The sequence below is a fragment of the Protopterus annectens genome, chromosome 8.part0 (genome assembly GCF_019279795.1).
Source record: "Protopterus annectens isolate FY-2018-M chromosome 8.part0, PAN1.0, whole genome shotgun sequence".
NCBI lineage: Eukaryota > Metazoa > Chordata > Ceratodontiformes > Protopteridae > Protopterus > Protopterus annectens.
The window spans coordinates 298,254,122-298,278,056 of record NC_056741.1 but is presented as its reverse complement, the minus strand read 5'-3'; the positions used below and the strand labels follow the sequence as shown (position 1 = coordinate 298,278,056).

The window sequence follows — 23,935 nt, the reverse complement described above, 5'->3', positions numbered from 1 at the left end:
AGCCTACCTTGACCTTGCAAAAGCCTTCGACACAATACCCCACTCAGGCATCATAAATAAGCTCACCAGCTTAAATATCAACCCCTGTGTCACAAAATGTGTTGCAAACTGGCTTAGGGATAGAACCCACATGGTCAGAATTGCAGGTGCCATGTCAGACTCTAAACCAGTTACAAGTGGCGTCCCACAAGGCTCAGTCCTGGGACCTCTCTTGTTCAGTATATATTTCTCTGAGGTATAGGCTAACACAGGAGGACTATGGTTGACAAAGTTTGCAGATGACTGCAAATTGGGGGCCATAATCGACTCGCAGGCTGACACAAGCATCCTCCAAAAAGGTCTCACAGAGACCGATAACTGGTGCCAGAGCCATGGCCTAAAGCTAAATGCCAAAAAGTGCATAGTCATCCCCTTTGGGAAAAACAAAGTGCCCACAAATTACCACATAGGTGGTAATCCATTAAGTACGGAAGAAGTAATTAGGGATTTGGGGACCCAAGTAGATTGCAATCTCTCCTTTGACAATCACATTGCCAAAGTGGTTAGAAAGACATTCTATATAGCCCACCTTATCACGAAGGGGTTCACATCTAGATCAAGAGAGGTCATTGTGCCCCTCTACTCATCACTCATCAGGCCCATAAATGAATACAATGCCCCATTTGGGATGTACCTTACCCGACACCTGCTACAACTAGAAAGACCCCAAAAGTACCTCACCAAGAGGATCAAGGGACTCAAACAGATGCCCTACGCAGTTAGGCTAAAGAAACTCCAGCTCTACTCAGTTGCTTACTGCCTACTCAGAGGCGATCTGTGCCTGACGTATAAAGCCATGTCCAACCCAGAATTAATGGACATGCTCCACCTCAAGAAATCCAAATCCATCAGAACTACATGCTCCAGTGACATAAACCTCAGCACAGAAATAAATAGAACATGCTGGAGGGACAGATTCATAACCAGAGACTCCCCTCACTCTGGAACAAAATCCCAATCCATGTCAGACAGAGCCCCTCAATGACCCTCTTCAAGAAGAATCTTGACGTTTGGATGGGAGATCGTAAATTTACCCCTGGGATCTCTTCTGTGTCACTACTAGACAGAGGCACAGTAAACTAACCTTAAATGGACTATCTTCTTTGACCTACTATACAGAGGCACAGTCAACTAATCTAAGAAGGGTGGTGAAAGCCAAACACACTCTGGCTAGGCTTGTAAATGCCCTAGGGCAGATAGCCTAGTATCAACCTATGAACCTATGAACAAGCTTGGATCTTCAGTTTGGTTGTCAAGTGGGGTGCCTTTTGTGTGGGTCTGCATATCTTCCTTCTGCCTATATACGTTTTGCAGGGTATTCCAGATTCCTCTAAAATCCCAATGACAAGATGTAGGTAAATTGTTGGTCTTCCAAATCACCAGCAGCGTGAATGTGCATACCATGAAAGAGGAGGAATGTGTGTGTGTGTGTGTGTGTGTGTGTGTGTGTGTGTGTGCGTGTATGTCCCATGGAAGAAGAAGAATATGTGTGTGTGTGTGTGTGTGTGTGTGTGTGTGTGTGTGTGTGTGTGTGTGTGTGTGTGCGCGAGCGCATGTATGTCCCATGAAAGAAGAAGAGTGTGTGTGTGTGTGTGTGTGTGTGTGTGTGTGTGTGTGTGTGAGCGTGTATGTCCCATGGAAGAGGAAGAATATGTGTGTGTGTGTGTGTGTGTGTGTGTGTGTGTGTGTGTGTGTGTGTGTGTGTGTGTATATGTCCCATGGAAGAGGAAGAATATATATGTGTGTGTGTGTGTGTGTGTGTGTGTGTGTGTGTGTGTGTGTGTGTGTGTGTGTGTGTGAGTTTGTGTGTATGCGTACGTGTATGTCCCCTGAAAGAGGAAGAAAAAAATGTGTATGAGTGGGTATGTATGTATTGTGTTGTACGTGTGTGTGTGTGTGTGTGTGTGTGTGTGTGTGTGTGTGTGTGTGTGTGTGTGTGTATACCATGAAAGACAGCGTGTGTCTTTGTGTCTGTGTGTCACAGGCTATGAGTGTTAAAGTCAGGAGGGCACTGAAATGCAAGCAGTTCAAAATGTCATTCTTACAAATTGGGTGGACAGATGTGTTTAGTGTGTGGAAAAGTCTCCACAAACCTTTATGCACTGTGGAGTGTCTCTTCTCCCTGCACCTCTTAATGAAATCAGCTACAAGGTCATTGCATTTTGGTAAAAAGTAATATTTCTCATGCGTCACACCAACATTTAATACTTGTAATAGTGTGTTTTTGCATAGTTTTCCTTCAGACAGCTTTCCTCACACAACTGTTTGTCAGAATTGTGCCTTACTTCCTAATAAACTATATCACATCATTTCTACATGTAAGGATTTATTTGTTAGTAAATCAGCATAGCATTTCTTTACTTATTTTATGTAGTTCAGCATGAGTCAGTTTAATTTGTTTACATCACTACCTAGTATCTGCTCTCGTAAAACAGTACTTTTAGTTTTCACTCAGCCATATCTCTGCTGACAAAACTGCCCACATGATGAGCAGTGCCACACATTTCTTGCTTTAGATGCTACCTGCCTTACAGAGGTAGAGTTACAATATCGCACAATAAAAGAAGGAAAAAGGGAAAAAATCCCACAACTGTGGTACATTGCATTTGTCAAAAGCTGCAATAGGTGTGCATAAAATGGAAGTGTCACAATAGTTCTAAGGCTGTGCCATAAACATTTAAAAGCCATTTGCTGCAACATGCACACTCTGTTTTTATTTCCACACTATATGGGCAGTGTTTTAAACTAATGGCTACAATAAGAGCTTGTGAAGAAAGGCAATGCAGGGAGGGAGAGAGAGAGAGTGAGACTGACTTTGGGAGGAGGGAAATGTGATTGCTTCACTGATTATTAAACGAGGAAGAAACACAGTAGGGAGTTAGCTGAGATTCTAAGATAATGCCGCAGCCTGCGGTTATGCTGACACCTGCTGATAAATAAATTTTGCTCTGTGAGGACACAAGAGCCCCAGGTGGAGTAGAGAAAGTTTTGTCAGCATACTCCTCCCAGTCCCAACAGCAGGAGGTGGAGACAAATGAGGTATGCAGTGACCTCAGAGAAGGAGGCACATAAGGATAGAAGCAATAAAAGATGCAGGGAACAGAAATGAGAGGAGAGAGAGAGAGAGAGAGACAGTAAGAACTAACAGTGATTTCTCTTAGAGATTAACAAGAGAATTCAGAGGGAGAGATTGACACACACGCACACAAACACACACATATAAAGGAGTCATTAAAATACAGGGTGTAGGAGTTAGAGAAAAGAAGAAAATAGAGCAGGAAAGAAAAACAAAGACAGTGTATTTATTTATATTTTTAGGAAGTTATAAAACCAGAACACAAAATCTGTATCACATAAGAACAAACCATAAAGAACAAGACAGTTTAACCTAAAATTAAACTACCTGTCTGAAACAGTTCTAGTCAACTGTGGACTCACAAGGACCCCTGAGAAATTAAAAGTGGGAAGTGGTATTCTCTGACTATCTCTCTTGCTTAAGTTTTCTTGTCTAACTGCAGTTTTGGTCTGCCTTGCAAAATGCCCAACTTTGCTGGGAACTGGAAAATAAAGAGTTCTGAGTGTTTTGAAGAATTGTTGAAGGAATTGGGTGAGTAGTTTGTTATTGCAACTTTATTTTTCGAACTTGATTTTATTAGCATTTCAGATGTGATACGCTGCCTATTTTGCATTTGAACTGGGTTTTTGCATGGTTTCACAGCTCACAGTTTATCAGTATAAAGAAATTAAAATGGTTTGATCCAGTCTACTTCTGGTTATTGTATTTGAGAGCTCTGGTTGACTTACCTCTCCTGTTGCAGTGTGTTCATGGTGCTGTATCAGTGTTTGTTACTGTCTTACAAAATTTTTGCAGATGTTTTTGAGCTTTATAGCTAACTTACAGGGATATAGTGAGCTAGTTTAGGATTTGTGGCTGTCCCTGTTGGAATTATACAGAAATGGTAGCCCCTTCTCCAGCATACATTAATATTTATTTTAAATATTCTAAACCTAGTTTTATATTTAGTTAATTGTTTGTGTGCACTAGGAAACCAGTGCAAAAATGATCGTGCAGATCAGCTGTCCCACAGAATAGCGTTACATAATCGTTCCTGAGAGACGTGTATTGTTAAAAGCAGCAACATTTGCTTCTTGCAGATAAAAATGAATGAAAGGACAACGGAGTTGATTTGCCTACCGAAGGGTTCCAGTTAATTTATTTAAAAAGCAGGCAACTTCAGATCAGAGTTTAAAATGAGTAAGAAAATGCATGGCTGACCATGTGGATTTTGAAAACGCCTTTGGGTGGAGTGGGAGGCTTAAATGATGTTCGGAGATGTTAAAACTCAACATTGTCCATGCATTAATGCCATGATGCGCTGCAAGCAGATCCAGTTTTAATAGAAAGTCATGGCAGTATAGTTTTAGAAAATGTTACACTGCATATACAGATATTCATTCAGCTCCGCATCTGGTGCGATCACTGAAAATACTCTTACAGAACATTGTAATATTAATAATCTCTTATGACTATGTAATTTGATATATTAACTTTTGCTAAATGCAATCCGATGGGAAATAATGTCACCAACATAGTAAGCAGATAGTGGTTGGAGGGGGAGCTCTGTAAGCAGTGTCAGGAGATTTAGAGATGTACTACAAAGGACAAAAGGTTTAACTGAGGTACGATGATTTATTTAGATAAGTAAGTTTATATACTTCAAAGACTAGAGGTATAAATGGAGATATAACTAGAACAGCAATATCCGTAACTATCTAGTGACCTTAACATGATAATAATTGCACATTTTCATGCTATTTTTTGTTTCATTATGTAGCAGTGTTAGGGTGGGATTGCCATGGTAATTGTAATGCTGCTTCATGTTCTAACAAGGATTCTATTAAAAGATGTTTATTTTAAATAAAATTCTTGATGATAGTATTTCTGTGATGGGGTTAAGATGTCTTTTGCTGCTTGAGGACCCCTAAGCCTCATTAGAAAGGTAAAATGTTGGACTGAAATACAACGCTGTATAAAAACAATTATCCTTACTCTTATTCTAAAACATAACTCAAGTGCATAGATTAAGTATCGTTTAGCTTTGTCTCACTCTATATGTAAGAGATGTAAATAGATGCTGTACATCCTACAAAACAGGGTTTGATTCTCACAGCTTACAGTATACTGTTATTACCTGTATCAAATCACTAAGCTGCAGTACACATCCTGAACACACCTGGAAATCATTCTTTAGAAATGACTGCATGTGAGTCACAGGCATATCTTATTTCTTGAGAACAAAGCTAAATCCTTAACTCTGTATTGTAACCCTCCTTTTGTATACTATCCCATGACTAGAACACACTCTACATGAAGTGCATTTTTAAGATTCTTCAGAGGTTTTGCTTTTCTGATTTGTTTTCTATGACCCTATGTAACCTCTTGCCTACAAATTAAGAATTCTTCAGCATAAGTTCATAGGTAAGTGCTAGGCTAGCTGCCCTTGCAGGCCATTTTAAGTCTAGCTAATTTCCCTTCAAAGGTGAGAATCAAACCCTATACCATGTGATGCCAACCCTCTGCTAGCATCAAATAGACCGGTATCCTTTGTGTGTAAATGCTTGCTTCTGTGTATGTCCGAGCATGTCTATGCATGCTTTCTACTATGCACACACACACACACACACACACACACATCTGTTTTTAAGCATGCAAAATGCACTTCTTAAACCCAAACACAACAGCAGCAGTTTATTTTCTGCAGTATTATAAACAAGAGCATGCAGTACAGCTAGAATGTTCCATTTGGACATGTACAACAATAATTTGCACATATGGTGCTCTTTGTATTCACTCTGTATCGATAGAGAGCAGAAAAAAAGAGAGCTGGAATGAGGTTTCCCAGCAGTACTGAGTCTAATTTCTAAGGTGAGAGCCACACCCTAGAAATAATCCATTGTGGTTAATGCAGCTCTGAGATGGTGTATTTTATGAAACCCTAATAGCTGGTACAATTTGCAATGGAATCTCTCTTGATAAACCTTGCCTAAGCAGCCATGTGGGATAGTTTATATCTTGTAACATGTTTCCTATCTTCTTTTTTCCTTCAAGGCACAAGTTATACTACTAAGTATTTTTATTAGTACAGAAAATGTTAAAGCCATACCTCTGAACTGTCCAGATTTTTACAGACTGTCCAGATTTTTGTCTCGTATGTGTGGTCTGTTCCTCATAAAATTTGTGTTTTTTGGCAAATCCGTGAGGATTGAAGTCATTAAATAATGACAGTCATTTGAGTTTCAGACTTCATATCCTTCAAAAAAATGCATGCTAACACAGACCCTTTCATTCTAGCAACTTTCTAAGTTTATAAGAGCAATATTTAAAATTTGTTTCTATTTTAGGCCTTTTCTCCACATTGTTTTTTGAATTTCTTGTGCTAAGAAGTTGAGAGGTAGCATTAAAGCTACATTAACTCTGTTCATGATACATTTACTTAATTCTATATTTTCAGCGTATATATACATATATATGTGTTCTCTGTAACCAGTGGCACTATCCTGTAAAATACCACTCATAACTTGCACTATGTAAATCTTTTGATACAATACAATGTCAGTTTGCTAAGATGTGCTTTCTTTTGTAATGATCGACTACCCTTGGTTAACAAACAATAAGTAAGTAAATAGATGAAGGTAAGTTAATGGCAGGCTAGGGAATGGGTGAATGTGCTATTGTTAGGGGTGGAGATGCCTTTTTTTTCTCAAGTTCATTTCTCTCAAGGGGAAGAAATAACAATTACATTCATTGTTTAAAATGTTTGTGAAAGACTTCCTGAGCCATCTTATCCAGTCATTTTATTAAAATGCATCAATATAGTGACATTAAGCTTATCTCCAGCAAAATGTTAGCAGCCTATCTAAAGCTTAGCTAAATGATCTTCTATGATTTCATTCTGGTGTAGTCTTTCTGCAAATTCCTGCTGTCTACAGTAGGGTGAAAGTAGACCAACACAGCAAGAAACAAAGGCATAGTCAGGAATTCTGGAATTATATGCCAACAGTGCAGGGGTGTAGCCATTGAATTCCATTTTGTAGAAAGAAAACTCTTATTGCTGACCCCAAACCCACCTAGCATTTAAAACTTGGGGACAAATCTATAGCTGTTGCCCATCCCCCATCCCCCAACAGCACTTAAGAGTGTGTAGCACTTTCAGCTGCTCAGTAAAAAAACTATTACAATTGTTTAAATTTGCAGTCTGCTCTGTAAACAAGATATATGTTGCTAGAGGTATTAATTCAAATGGTTATAGATATAATCTGGCCTAATAAATCCACAGTGTTTCTGACAATCAGGAAAAAAATACTTTCTGTAGAGTACAAAGGAGTGTGGCTATCTACTCCCTGCAAAAGCTTTGCTTTTTTCTGTACTGCAATAAATAAAATCCCAAATGACAGGCTTCAAAAAATTCTAACAATATATATTTTTTAAAAAATACTGGTTAATAAAATATTATAGACAGTGATAAAAATATGCCATTAAAAATTAAATTCTAGCACATCTTATTGCATAAAAATAAGCATTTCCTAGATGTGTACAGCATGGTATGAATGATGTATGTCTAGGTACAACAATGACAATTAAGTATCGAATTATATTGTGCAACATCCTTATTTAGTCTGAGCTTTCAGATTGTATGTAAATTATTAGACAACTGTGAGTGTTTTAAAAACTTTAGCCTTCAGTGATTTTAGTGTGTCCCAACAGAAGTCATTATGTGTACCTTAACTATAAAAGCTACATTACCCGCTTATGCTTCTCCCTTTTCCAGACTTGTGTGCTGCTATATCCCCTAAAAATGTAGAAATACTTGAAAGGTATTGACATGCCTCTCAACTGTCCATATTTTTACAAATGTCCAGATTTTTTTTTTTACTCATATTTTTGATCTGCTTCTCATAAAACTTGTGCCTTTCTGGCAAATCATTGACGACTGAAGTCACTAAATAAGAACATGAAGTTGTGTCTCAGACTTGTATGCTAATGCATAACCTATTATAGCAACTTAAAGCTTGTCACCCCCCATTATTTTTTTTTTTTGAGTTGAGTTGTGGCATTAAGATAGTATGTAAAACATGTTTTTGATTTCTTCCTCCTGAATGTTACCCTGCAGAGTGGCAAACAAGAATGTGCCTATTAAGAATTCCTTTTTGAGTAAGGCGTCTACATCTCTTTGATCTACATATACAACATAATATCATTTTAGTGTTCTAGACATACACTGACCTCATTGCAACTGGATGCATTAGTCTTTATTTTTTTAGTAAAGGTGTATAGTTAGGAAAAATTTTTTTTTTTTTTTTTTTTTTATAGCTGCAACCATGTTGTATAACAGGAAAAAAAATGCTAATGCTTGGAAGAAGAATACATAGAGAAGACTATCAATATATACAAAGGTTATACATGGATCAGTGTTATAAACCACCTTAATAGAATCACAATATTCGTAGTGAGTGATTATATTTATCGTGATTTTCAATACAAAGTGTGTTTGTGTGTGTATGTATATAATCTCCACTGTACATCTTCACAATAGGGAATATTGATGAGTGAATTGGGGGAAAAAACTAATTCTGTATGGTTCGGGCAGAGTGCTCCCAAGCACAAGCATTCTGTTTGTTCACAGGTAGCAATGTAGAGAGGGCATCAGGAAGGGGAAGGAGAAGGCAGCAAAGGGCTGCATAGACCTAAGCTTAGATTGTGTTCCAGGAGTGAGTGCAGGTTCTAATCCCCTTCCTCAATATATGTAAATATAATTCTTCAGCATTGTGCACCTCAGTATATATCATCCCCACTAGCTGTAGGAAGCTGTTACAGGTTTGGGCACGTACTTTATGATGACATGTTTTTGTGAGGTGCTAAGAATGGGATTTCAAACAAGTATAACTAAAGCTTTGAATATTCAGTAAATAATTTTTACTTTGTTGAAGCCCTCTCACTTATAACTATATTCTGTCTAAAGTGCTCCTGTTTGACTGACCATGTAATTGGTGCAGAAGAACTCATACTCTCTCAGCTCTCCAATCTCTGGCATGTGTATATGTGTGCATGTGTAATATATACATGCTTCAAATGTTAGTATCCTGAAATTAGGAGCGGCAGGGTGGATATGAAAATATGCACACTTGTGCCTGTGTACATATTGTGTTTGTGTGTAATATATATTAAGTTTCAGAACTCTGAACTTCAAACAGCCAAGACCAGATGACTGAAACTTTGAAAATGAAATAAAAAAATAAAAACAAAAACATATTTCTTTTGCGTTTTTGCCCCCTGCACCTTCCACATCCCCTGCTAATTAACTATACCAACTCTGAGACTGCACTACAGTGAGGAAAATAGTAAATATCCCATTCCATACTGTACGGCAATCTCCATTCAAAACGTTTGAAGTTTCAAAACTTCGATCTTATGGTCTCTGCCGTTTTGAAACTTTCAGCTTCTGAAGGAGGGGTGGATATATATGGGGGTGTATATATGGTTGCTTCTTTGCCGCTTGCTCATCATCGTCCATTTGTTTGACTCCCTGCCAATCAAACAACAAACTCTCAAACACTACCACAAGATATGACAAAACTACTTGTATTGGTTAGTAGGTGCTAAGAGAAGTATAACTCTTGTGCATAGAATGTAAGTGCTTGCCCATGCTGTGCATTCAGTTTTTAGGGACGGACTGAAGAGGCTTTGACTACATTGGCTGGCAGCATGGTGTTAAATTAAACTGTAACACACACATGCATACGTGCACCCCCATGTAAATACAGGTTCTATATTATATATTCAAAGTTTCAAAACTTTGAACCTCATATGTTCGACAACATATGAGCGAAGTTTGAAACATTGAAAATATAATAAAAAAATTTACCTCCACACTGTGAGCAGGGGGGGCAAACCCCCCTGCACCCCCCACACCCTCCCTACTTAAATATACCGACTCCGAGATCGCACTTCAGTGCAGAAAAGGGACATGTTCCCATTCTGCACCATATGGAGCCATTGCTTTTCACCTTCTAACTTTCTAAAATTCGATCTTATGGTGTCGACCATATGACATTCGAACTTTAAAAAGTACGGATAATTAATATGGACCCGTAAATACATACACACACATGCATGTATATATTAAGTGTGTGCATTTCTTTATATATATATATATAATATATACACACACATACATTTTTTCCCCTGTTATATGTATGTATATATATATATCAGTGTGTGAGTCTACATTTTCATCGCCCTGAGCATGATCAGTGAAACACACATTCCCGACAGAAAATTGTCAAATCATGGAAAAATTGAAAATTGATCCACAGAGGATTGAAAAAAACAGAAAAACATTGTTTGCAGGGGGTCAAGCTTCCCATACCCTCTGCAATATTATTATGTGTGTGTATGTATGTATATGTGTGTGTGTGTGTGTGTATATATATATATATATATATATATATATATATATATATATATATATATATATATATATATATATACATACATACACACCAGCTTTGAGATTGCACTACAGTGCGGAAAGTGTATATTCCTCAGTCCCCTCTGTGCTGCAATCTCTTATCAAAAAGCAGGTACCTTTTGTTCAGCTGGACTGGCTTATCACCTTCTATGAAAACTCACACTAACTGTCTTTCAGCTTTTCCCAGTTAGGGGTCGCCACAGCAGAGCTCCAGTCCGCTAATGATTGGCAGTGAATTTTTATGATGCCGAGTTGCCATCCCGGCACCCAGCCTTCACAGAAGGCACACCCACACATGCTCGTACCTACCTGCATATCTTTAAATTCTCTAGACCACGGGGAGGACATGCAGACTCCACACAGAAGGTGCTCCAGCCAAGAATCGAACCAGAGAAATTTTTGATGTGAGGCAACAACGCTAACCTCTGCACCACTGCGGCCTCAAAACTCACACTAATATATAGATATAATTTATATCTATATGGTTGCACCTCATAGCCTTCAGGTTCACTCTTGACTTCTTTTTATTGTCAGTGTGTATATGGAATTGCATGCTCTTCCAAAGAGTTTTTCTCTCATACTCGGCATGCAAAGGTATACCTTTTATGGTCGGATACATGGCTGAAATTGGTCTCCAAGCATCCATTCTTTTTCCTGGTTAGTACTGATAGCTGATGTAAGCATACCTGCCTGCTCAACTTTTTTTTTCATTGTTTTAAACTGCCTTCCCTCAAGTACAGGTCTAGCAGAATTTCTAGTCTCTTTAAAAGTAAATAATTTTTGTATGTGGATATTTTTTGGTTAAGCATATGCTTTTTTTTTGCTTTTATCAATATCCTAGACCTGGTCATTACTAACAAGGGAAATCGATGCTCCACACCTATGGTCACCCCCTCATTAGTTAGGTCTGACCATAAGCGAATCACCCTTAACATCCACATCCCACACACCACCAGTAAGGAAACCTCCGTAAAAAACTTCTCCAAAGCCAACTTCATGCTAGTCAAGTCAGAAGTGGCAAACTTCATGACACCCATCCAGACAGGAACTGAAAGTTCAACTGCTGAATCCTACACTAAGGCAATGTACGAGCACCTCCACTCATGCATGAATCGTGCCATCCCAAATAGAACCAAGATGCAAAAAAGGAAGCCAATCTGGTGGTCCCCTGCCATAAACAAACTTTACAACAAAAGGAAGAAACTGTTGCAGAAAAGAGGAAACTTCCAGGATGCAAAAAACTCCCTTACCAGCCTCCGTAAGAAACTGAGATCCCTCATAAAGTCCTCCAAAACTAGTTACGAAAATAAAATTGCCAAAGATTCCAAAGACAACCACAAGGCATTCTATAATTATGTCAAGAATCTAAATGGCAATGCTCAGATCTGCTCTGAGCTAAAACAGAATGGCATTAAATATACTGATCCCAAGGATATTGCCAGTATCCTGGCAGATTGATTCAGTGCCAACTTCACCCCCTTCTCACCCCCTAAATGTCCCATCTCAATACCAGAAGATTGCCAAATTCCGGTAATAATGGCCACACAGGTAATAAATGCACTCTCCAAAGCTAAGAATACAGCATCCATGGGACCAGATGACATCCTGGGCTGTGTACTACATGAACTACAATATGAACTGGCACCTTACCTAAGTGTCATGTTTAATCATAGCCTCACCTCCGGTTTCGTGCCCACTGAGTGGTGCAGAGCTACAGTTATCCCACTCCACAAGGGGGGATCCACCTTGGATCTTGGAAACTACCGTTCCATCAGTCTGACGAGCCTTATCTGCAAGGCCATGGAATGTATTATCATGGAACTTATAAACAAAGATATTGGTAACCTTCAAACACTGGACCCCACCCAGTTTGAGTTCGTGAAGGGCCAATCTTGGTCTCTTGAACCTTCTTCAAATCAGTCTCCAGAGCCATAGACAAGGGTAAGGTAGTTCACACAGCCTATCTAGACCTTGCCAAGGCCTTTGATACCATCCCCCACTCTGGAATCATAGATAAACTTACTAAGCTGGGCATTAATCCCTACGTCACCCAATGGGTTGCTAACTGGCTTACTGATAGAACCCACACTGTAAAAGTATCTGACTCCAAATCTAGCTCCAGACAAGTGACAAGTGGAGTACCTCAGGGTTCAATCCTGGGACCGCTCTTGTTTGGCATCTACTTCTCTGAAGAACAGGCCAACACTAAGGGACTCTGGCTAACAAAGTTCGCGGATGATTGCAAACTGGGAGCCATTATTGAATCCACAAATTATGTGGATACTTTACAAAAGGGCCTTACAGAAACAGATGCTTTGTGCCAGAGCCATGGGCTCAAGCTCAATGCCAAGAAATGTATAGTTATCCCTTTTGGGAAAAAACATGTACCCATGAATTACCATATAGGTGGCAGTACACTTAACACCAAAAGTGTAATAAGAGACTTGGGGACACAGGTGGACAGTGGTCTCACCTTTGATAACCACATTGCCACAACAGACAGGAAATCCTTCTATGTGGCACACCTCACCACTAAGGGCTTTTCATCCAGAAAAAAGGAGGTCCTTGTCCCATTCTACTCATCTCTCATTAGACCCATTATAGAATACAATGCCCCATTTGGTATGTACCTCTCAAGACATCTGCAACAAATGGAAAGGCTGTAGAAATACCTCACTAAAAGAATCACAGGCCTAAAGCAGATGCCCTACGCTGACCACCTTAAAAACCTCCAGCTATACTCTTGTCACATATCTTCTACTCAGAGGCAATCTCTGCTTAACATACAAGGCCATGTCAAACCCAGAGCTGTTGGACATGCTGCACTTAAAGAAATCCCAATCCCTCAGAGCCCCACGCTCCAGGGATCTAAACCTTGTCATCACAATAAACAAAACATGCTGGAGGGATAGGTTCCTGACCCAGAGAGTCCCCAGACACTGGAATAGATTGCCCATACATGTCAAGCAGAGTGCCTCTTTGGCCCTCTTCAAAAGGAACCTTGATGACTGGATGGGAGAAAGGAAAGTCACCCCGGGGGTCACGTAAGTTGTCCTGCTAGACAGGGGTCCAGGGAAGTAAATAGTGTGGGAAGAAATAGCCAGTGAATTGTTAGAGCTAGGCTTCTATAGGCCCTAGGGCTGATAGCCTAGCACCAACCTATGAACCTATTGTGTGTGTGGATTATAAGGAGTTGTCTTTGTTGTGAACTGTTTTTCAGTAGCACGCTATGGCATTTCATGAAAGTCATAAAATTACCTTAACTAACATAATTACATTATAGTGATAAAAAGGTGATAAGACTAAACTAATCAAACTGTTGAACAAACAAACCTGAACAAAAAACATACCTGAAGGAGACTTGTGGATTGGTGCTGCAGAGTATTGTTAAACCAAAGACTTTTTCTCCTTTTCAGGAGCTTCACAGTTCACTATTTCTCAAAACAAAATATAATTATTATATAAGTGGAAAGTCTCAGAACACACATAAGCAGGACTTCACTTTGAATTCTTAACTTATTAGTTTGAAGGTTGTTTTCATAAGAAAATGAAAATGACCGCTATGTAAGTAATATACTGCAGTTGGCAAATTCTGTCCTTGTTCCTTTTCATCATCACTTTACATTACATTTCACTTCATAATATTTATAATAGTTTGTAACTCTAACAGGCTACACTAAAACGCAAATTAGCAATACAACAAAACAAAGCATATTACCCCATAGCTTTACTAGCAACACATTTTTTTTCTGCTATTGGTTCCATGGTAGGTGTTATGGGCCATAAAGTTCTTCGCTAACATGAATCTAGGAAAACTGTTTACAAATGTATTTTTGTGGACCACTCCAATAACAGAAAATTTTAGCTTACTGTCACCAATGGTGTCCCCGGCTGTGTGCTCCACACTCAACGTCAAAGGCAGATCATGCCTTCTAAACTTGGTTGACTTTTTCAAACAGTCAAAGCCATCAAACATCTGTCCTATGCTGCCCGACTGAAAGAACTCCAGCTCTATTCAGTCCACCGCTTCTCTCAGAGGTGACCTTTGCTCTTATACAACCCATGTCAAACCCAGATTTGATATATATGACCTCAAAAAAAAAAAAAAATCTAGATCCACCCACAAGGGCAAGGAGACGAAACCATTACCATGACTACAGCGGACGTGACGGAGGATAGGATCAAGGGATAGATTCAAAGACCAAAGACTCTAAAATAATATGTGAGGCAGAGCACAGAGGCAGACGCTGGCCTTGTTCAAGAAATCTTGAGAAATGGATGGGAGAATCGCAGATATACCCAGATATACCCCAGGGATTACCAACAGATTCCCCACTAAAGGGGTGGCGTAAGCCACAAAACTATGGGCTAGGCTTGTAAATGCCCTCGGGCAGATAGTCTAGTATGAACCTATGAACCTATGAACCATTATATTACTACATGTTCCTCTAATAGTTCAAGCAGGTATGGCTTGTATACTACAGCAACCCCCCTCCCCCCAAAAAAAAAAAAAATAATATGGGAGGTAACTAGCAGCTTTTCTTAAATTATAGCAGAGTCGTGTACCTAAAAAGATAGGTCTGAGTTTGACTGTTGTCTTTTACTGAGCTTTTGCTCTCTTAACTTACATGCTGCATGACTAAAAAAAATAGTTATTCAGCTACATTACTCCTCTTATATCTGTCTAAAAAGACCTATATATTAAGAAAATATTACTTCAGAGGGACTGCATGTATGACAGAGAGAGAGTATATAGCTTTGAAAGACTTTAGACTTTGAGCTAGGGAAGTGTGCAGGTGCAACAGGTCTGTCAATGAAGTGTACATCACAGTAGCCATTAGGTGGTAATTGGCACATTCTAATATAAATAGAGTTGTGCTTCATCTCTGACTGCAGTGGTCACAGAGCTAGAAATAATTGTATATAGACTATGGGACAGTCTGCACTACATTTGCATCCATGGAATACAATAATTAACTCACAGTATATAAATTAAAAATGTGGCTGACTATCAAAATATGGGATGGCATGTAGGTGAATACAGGTCAGTCAAATGCTTGTTTTCAAAAGGTCGCAATGTTGAACCGGAAGTGCTTGAAGTTATATTAGCGAATGTCAGAATACATTTACTAATATGAAGTCGACTTTCTGAATTGAGATCTCTGTATAGTGCGGATTTTCTTCACTGTAGTGTGATCTTGGAGTTGGTATATATAATATGCAGGGGATGTGTGGGGTGCAGGGGGAGCTTGCCTCCCTGCAAAAAGTAAACCGAAACATGGACTTTTGAATCCAGAAGTTTGGGAGTTCAAATGTCAATCACTGTGTTTATCACATTCGACATTTGTTTTAAATGAACTTCCAAAAATGTATATTATTACTCTTATTTTTTTTAAAACAAAAAACATTGTGACATTCCGTATTTTGATTTTGATAGGCTATAGTTTGCAGTTCTAAGTTACTTGTGAAGCAGACAAACTCAGATGAATTTTAACCATAGCTCGGTGCTAACTCACATTTCTACTCCTACTGAGCTGATTGCTGTCATGTTTGAATAGGTCTTACACTGACTTCCAGTGTTAACACACATTCTGCACAATCTGTGCTGTGCCGGAGTTCTCTGGAGATGTGTAATATGGCCCAGAAGGAAAGGCAATAGGTTCAGCTTGCTGCTGTATGAGACGGTCTTAGCCTTCACTGGCCATGCCTTTCAGCCATCTTTGTTAATTGGGAGAATGGATAAAGGGACTATACAGATAAAGGGACTATACATATACAACAAATACTGAGGAAGCCATCATCTAATAGCCGAAGGCATACAAAAGACAGGTTACTTGATGGTCCTCTCAGACTCCCCTTGTTTGCATGTACTAGTTGTAATGACTAATGCCAGGTTTTCAGCAGCACTATATCCACTGCTTTGTTCTTCGGCCTATGTGATGGACCACTAGAAAATTGAAAAAAATATTATAAAATTATTGAAATATTTAGCAAAAACTGGGGAGAAAACTGTGTGCTACAGTACCCATACCCTCCCCACTGTCTTAGTTATATGCTGCAGTTTGTATTAATCACATATGTTACTAAAGAGACGTGCTACCATGTACAGATGTGCATACTTTCAATTTGAGATGTTCTGAAATGCAGAAGAGACTCTACACGGTTCATGTTCAAGGCTCCCAATTATCACAGGCAGTGTAGCATGTGCCAGCTGGGCATTAATTTAAATATTCCATTTTGAAAATGTTAGAGAAACCCTATCTACCCTATCTAGATGTTTAGTTTAGCAGAAAAACTCAACTATAAACCAGGTACTGAAACGTTGCTCCCTCCCTTCCTCTGGCAATATATGTACAGTAAAGCACTTTTCATCTACTCAGTATCAGACTTCATCAGACCTCCATTTAATAGTGCTTTTCATCTACTCAGTATCAGACTTCATCAGACCTCCATTTAATACAGAGAATCCTTTTAATACTAATGTACACCAACACTCATCGCCCCCAATCACAACTTGAAAAGGAAATGATGTAAGCATACTGTTGGTACAAAAAATTGTTAAACATACATTATGCTAAAATATGTAAATTTTGACATATACATATACAAATGAATGAATATAAAACCTATGCTTATTAAAAAGTGAAGTTAATTATTAATTATTAGTTCATCTACTCAAAGCTTTTAACCTTAAAAGACTGTTAATGGTACATTGTTCATTAAGACCTGGTTTATAATATGATTGTAATAATAATTGCCATCTTAGTTCAGCTTTTTCTAAAATTAAACTCCAGGGTCCACCCTTTGGTTGCTTATAAATATGCTGAATGGCACAAAGTTCGAAATTATGATCAACACATGCCTGTGTATGTTTCGCTAAAGCATTAGCTAAATTCTCCCTGCTTATGGCATACAAATGTTCATAAACCCTTTCTTTTAGCATTCTTGTTGTGGTTTTTCCTATATAATACACAGAACATTTTTTACAGTTAGCTATGTATACCACCCCTTTTGATTTGCAATTCAATTTCTGATGAATATAATACTAATAGCAGTATATTGTCTTATATTTGCGATATTTGGGTGATATTTTTATTTTATGGAGGGGTGAGCAGCAGCAGGTGGATGCTTTTATTGAATATATTAATAATACAACTCAATCTTTGAGGTTTACGTACAATGTTGATGGACAGGAGAGTAATTACTTGGATGTGAATCTGAGAAAGGACAAGGTCAACAAGAGGTTTGCAGCATAAATTCACAGAAAACCCACCTATTCAAATAACTTTTTTCATTACACAAGCTCCAGGCCAATTGGTGCATGCCACAAGGATGGTTAGTTTACATAATGAATTTCTTGATGAGTGTAAGAATCTTATAAACATGTTTTTGAGTAGGGGCTACCCAGAGGACTTGCTGAATGAATTGTTTCTCGAAGTAAAACAAAAAAGAGAAAATGGTTATTTTGTACCTATTCTCAATAGAGGTGGATTATTGGTGGAAATGCACAGGGCTAATCAAAACCCATTATTGATTATGTTAATGCCTTTATAACTACATTTAATGTGCATTTTTATGAAATTAAATCAATAATTTTTAAAAATTGGAGACTTGGATGAGGCATCGATTATTACAAATAAATTTCAGAATGGTATTAAAATGATTGCAAGGAAGGGTAGGAAAATCAAAAATCTCATTGAATGATGTTACAGGAAAGAAAAAGGTGGGGGTATGAAAAATGTGGCATGTGTACTTTTTGTGCCATTAACAGTCTTTTAAGGTTAAAAGCTTTGAGTAGATGAACTAATAATTAATAATTAACTTCCGTTTTAATAAGCGTAGGCTTTTATATTCATTCATTTTTATATGTATATGCCAAAAATTACACATTTTTAGCATAATGTATGTTTAACAATTTTTTGTACTAACAGTATGCTTACATCATTTCCTTTTGAAGTTGGATTGGGGACCATAACTGTTGGTGTACATTAGTATTTAAAGGATTCTCTGTATTAAATGGTGGTCTGATGAAGTCTGCTATTGAGTAGATGAAAAGCACTTTACCATTTTTAATGTTTAGTAAAATTTATTTTTAGGCAGTATCTGCTATCTTTTCACTTATTTGTTTTTTGAGAGTTTAATTTTTGCAAAGTTTCTAATATATGTAGCAGTAAAATTTTTATTCCAAAATCCTTTATGTACAAAACATAGTCGGTACTAATAACTCCAATTGCCCATACCAAACAACTTGGGGGTAGTAATTGACAACAATCTAAAATTTGACCTTCATATAGATCAAACCATCAAAAAAGTCCACAAGAAGCTCTGTCGCCTAGACAGAAATGCCCAGTTTCTAACAAGTGCTACAAGAATCACCATGGCCAGGACCAACCTGTTATCTACACTTCTATATGGATACCCTATCCTAATGCTCTGCTCCTGCATTCCCCCAGGATAGGCCACTCCCTAAATACTAACTCCCTTTCTAATCCCTCTGAATATGACCTTTCTCTAAACTAATATTAGCTAACTATACCTCCATGATAACAAATATTAACAAATTCATTGTATGTATTGCAAATGATAGATACTTGTGCAGCTTTTTTTTGTAATAGCACCAAAAGTTTTGTTGATATAATGCATATATAATACTTGTCTGATTTGTTTTTATGCTAATGTATTACTTGGAGCTTTTCTCCCCGGGCCCCCACAGAAAAGAAGCACATGTCCAGCTGGACTTTCTTGGTAAACAAATGTAAAAATAAAATAAAAAAATGTGATGAGGTCACAATTACCACAAAAAGGGCTCACTACTAAAGGTGTTAAAACTTGCAAGAAATCACTGTATTCAGCTGCATCAGTGTAAACAGCTAGATTAAATAACCATATCAACATACTTGTCATATGCTTTTATATATTTTTCTGCATGTGTTTGCTGGAGTATGGCTTGAGTGGTGGTGAATTAAAAACATATATATCTGCATAAGTAAATGGAATAATTGTTTCTTGTATCAAGATGGGCATTAAGCTATTTATTACCTTCCAGTATTCCTTTAAATCAACGAACAACCGAGTTATGAAACTTTGTGGCTTGGAAACTAACTCTTCTATTTGTCTGCTACAGTGTGGAGGGAGGGTTATGAGCCATGGTCTTTTCAAGACATGCTACAGCTGATTACATTGTCATAGCAAACTTTAATATTCTTCTCCCAGTCCAGTCTGTAACATATAGTTATGGACTAAGAGAAGGTATATGAAAAATGAACTTTAACATAATGACTATCAAGTTGTAGGGGGCCAGCCATGCACAAAGATCAAATATATTATAATTTTTTTGTCTGCTTCCACTTTTTGTTACCTCTACCATCACTCTGTAAATAAAAATTTCAACAGGGTAGGTACAGACAGCAGGACATGCAAAGTCATGAAAAAGAGCTGAAGAGCTATGGAGAGAATTGGGCATTAAATGTGGACATCTGCTATCCATATGCTGTTATGAATTTGCTCCCAGAAGTGTGTATCCCAGATAGATGAATTATCACCATAATACAAGCAAATTAAATACAGGGCATTTTAAAATGTCTAGTTGACAGGGGTTTAGGTAACTTTAAGTGGAAAGTACCTAGTTCCATAAGCATACAGCATAGCATCATTGGAGATTTGATTTTATTTACTGCTCCCTTTCATAGTTTTTTTTTTCGTTAAAAAAATGTGAATTACAGCAAATATGCTATTGCAAGGGACAAGCCAGAGGTTATCACTTTTTTACCCACCACTGCCACATGCAGAGATGTATAACCATGTTTATTTATATTTGTTTAAAGGGGTAGTGCACTGATCTCGGTGGACTATCTGCAGGCAGAGCCAGGATGAATAGGATCACATAAGAAATGAACAATACTTATTTATAGATACAAAGATATGCTAAAAAATGTATACAGATTTACAGATGCAAGAATGTGCTACAACATTTAGTTCAAGAAACAGTTTGCAAAGTCAAAACATGGAAAAATGGAATTATACCTAGCAAAACCTTTTAGACAAGATGCAACTATAATCCCTAAAATGGCATATCCTACAGGACTAGCAGCATATCATTATATAGAGAGGTATGAAGACATTAGAAGAGGCAAATGAGAATAACTGCAGGAAGGGATGCATTGGGGCGTAGACCGAAACGGAGAGAGAGAGGCATGCAGAAGAAAGAAGAGTAAAAAGAAGAGAACTGTGAGAGATGCAGGGAGGTAGGGTGAGTGACGGGCAGCAAGTGTGAGGATGACTAGATTTATTTATGTATTACAGTTTGACCGGGATAGTCTACTGGGCCTGGAAGTGGGGGCCCAGGAAGAAAAGCTCCATAGGATACAGACAATTTTACAATAGTTATAAAAAAGTAAATAAAGTAGTAGAACAATGAAAAATACAGAAATAATATACAATTTGTTAAAAAAAAGACATAACATTTCTAGTCCTAGCTAATATACAAAAGTGAGCTTCATGTAGTCTAAACATATTAAAAGTACAGGCATTTCAGATGAAAAAAACATGCAAGTAAAACGTTTATGTACAGGAAAAAAAAAAAAGAGCTTTTTTTTTTAAATGAGGAGAGGGCAGAGAGAAGAAGGCGAGGTGGGAGAGGTAAAAGGTATATAGTGGAGAAAGAGAATAAGCTCAAGGGAAGTTTAATGAGGTATAGGGTAGGAGAGGAAGTAGAGGCAAAGGGCAAGAGAGCACAGTGATAGAAGGTTGAGGTATGTAGTGCATGGGCAATGGTGTTAGAGTTTATGTGATGGGGCACAGTAACATTCACACTTTGAAAGGAGGTGAGATTGGAAAAGAGTTTTGAAGTTTGAGTGTCTCTGAGTATTTTAAAAGGTGGTAGGGAGAGAATTCCAGAGTTTAGCTAGGGAGCAGGATAATAGTAGGTAATCAGGGGGTCGACGAGGCTTATATATGTTTAGAAGATTGTGGTTTTCTGACCTTAGAGAGCAGATGGGAATGTAGGGGAGTAAAGAGGTGGACAGAGAAGGACAAGAAGGTCTGAGTATGAGCTAAAGACGATCAGATAAAGAAGGATGAAATGGGGATAAAGGGGTATGAAAGAGCTGCTAGGTTAATGTAAAGTGACCTGTCTGAATTCAGCTACACTTTGGGTGAAGAGAACTGCTGTCAAAAGTCGAAGTCCATTTGGATGTCTATAATTTGAGTGGAATGGAGTCCTAAGTACTAGGATGGAGAATGCATGGTCAGTGCAATGAAGTTTAGCTTTTGGAGTTAGTAGGGTGGGTTAAGATTGAAAGACACCTCTGAGAGATTATTTGTGTGCATTTAAATCTTGAAGAGAAACCTGTTCCAGTGCTAAAAGTCATAACAAGATTGTACAAACTGTTATCTGATAAAATATGAAAAATGTATAGTGAAAAAGGTTAAACTTGCAATCTGAAGAATTGCCAATTCAAGTCAAAACTGTTACTCCAAAATGCTATGTTTATTACGCAGTTGAATAAATCTAAGAAGATAACTTTGTGATAGAACTGGAAGTATCTAATTCAAGGTTTCAACTTTAGAAGCTTTTATTCACTTGTTGATGTAAAAAAAAATCATAATGAAATATGAACAGAAAGTTAAACAGGAACTCTCTTCTGTTTCAGAAGAAGTACAAGAGTGCCATTTGTGTTGCCAAAAAAGTGGCAAAACTTTATTCCAGGGCATTCTTGTTTATTTTGATGATTGATTGGTTTGTTTTGTTGCTTAGTTGTTAATGGAGTAACTGGGATGGTGCAGTGACATGCTAAAGATGCAACTTGGCCCAATGTCTGAAAGCAGACAGACTGTATATACATGGGTAGTACAGAAATAACTTTTTCTTCTTCTTCTTTTGGCTTTTCCCAGTTAGGGGTCGCCACAGCAGATCACCGTCTGCTCATGATTGGCAGTGGAGTTTTACAGTATCGAGTTGCCAGCCCAGCGCCCAACCTTCCACAGAAGGCACACACACACCTAGGGCCAATTTAGTTTGTCCAATCCATCTAAATTATGTCTTTGGAATGTGGGAGGAAACTGGAGCACCTGGAAGAAACCCACGTGACCACAGGGAGGACATGCAGACTCCGCACAGAAGGCACCCAGCTGAGGATCGAACCGGAGAACCTCTTGCTGTGAGGCGGCAATGCTAACCACTGCACCACCATGGCTGCCCGGTAGTACAGAAATTACAATCAACATATTTTAAAGAATACATTACTGAAATAGCAGCAAATTTAAGGAGGATGTCAGAAAGCTTAGTGGGCATAAAAGATTAAAAATGTCTGCAAGGCTTATACATAAAAATGGAATATAAATAAGGAAATTTGTATGCATGCTTATTCAGCTGTCCTCACTGAATGCACCCTCCCAAACAGCTGTAAATTTGTCACTGTAATTGGAAACTGATGGAAATCTGATATTTGTTGCTTCCTAGATCTTGCTTTGTTATATTTTCCATGCTTTGTCATATTATTCTTGGAATGCTTTGCAGCCCCTCTCCATACGATTATGGCTCTGTTAGGGTTAGACCATTAGCCTGATGATCTGCAACCCTCCCATCCCTAACTGTGAAATCAGTTTGACAGAACTGATCCATCCTCTAAAATGCATTGATAAATAATGATCCAAGTTTTCTAAGAAATAACTTCCTCCTGTGTATTCAGTCTCCCTTTCTAGGCACTCCACGTGGGAGCTCCTTAACAAAGCTTAGACTGGGATGAAAAATTTGTAGCTGCACTGTAGTTCAAATGAGATGAGCTACAAATAACGGAATCTGACACACAAGGTCCAGGGTATGTGTGCCTTACACAGCTGTTGTGTCTAGCAGTGTCACCTGAAGTTATAATGCATGTGTTACATCTGTTATGTCTAGCAGTGTCACCTGCAGTTGTAATGCATGTGTTACATCTGTTATGTTTAGCAGCATCAGTTATAGTGCATATGTTACATAGGACAATGAACTGAATGTTATTAGAATTTAGCCCTTCTAGGAATGGACACTATTAATGTTTAGGCATTCTTACTGCTGTAAAACACATGTAGAGTTCATGACAGGAGTGAATATTCAGCTAAATGAATCACACAGAACCTAAACTCGGATATTTAAGATTCTAGTTTAGAGGCAAGTCTGCTGTCTAAAATGCAGAACTGAAAGGATACAAGAAGCAGGCAAGCATGATAAAATTATTGCTAGAACTGCATATCATGACTCTGCAAACACACCTGGGATTTATTAAATATCAACTTAGTAAGTGTATCTTCAGGTTTGTTGCTCTTGTTTACTTTGTGACTGACGATGAAGCAGTCCACAGCTCATTTCAAAGGTTAAGTCGGAAATGGGT

General features: G+C 38.2%; 1 protein-coding gene across 1 annotated transcript in view; it reads left to right on the top strand.

The window, feature by feature from the left end:
* The first annotated feature begins 3,138 nt into the window (after positions 1-3,138).
* CRABP2 (cellular retinoic acid binding protein 2) overlaps positions 3,139-23,935 on the top strand; it is a 103,379-nt gene continuing 82,582 nt past the window's right edge. Inside the window, exon 1 of the mRNA XM_044079797.1 lies at positions 3,139-3,646. Coding sequence (XP_043935732.1) covers positions 3,577-3,646 — 70 coding nt within the window. The 5' untranslated portion in view covers positions 3,139-3,576. The remainder of the gene's footprint in view (positions 3,647-23,935) is intronic.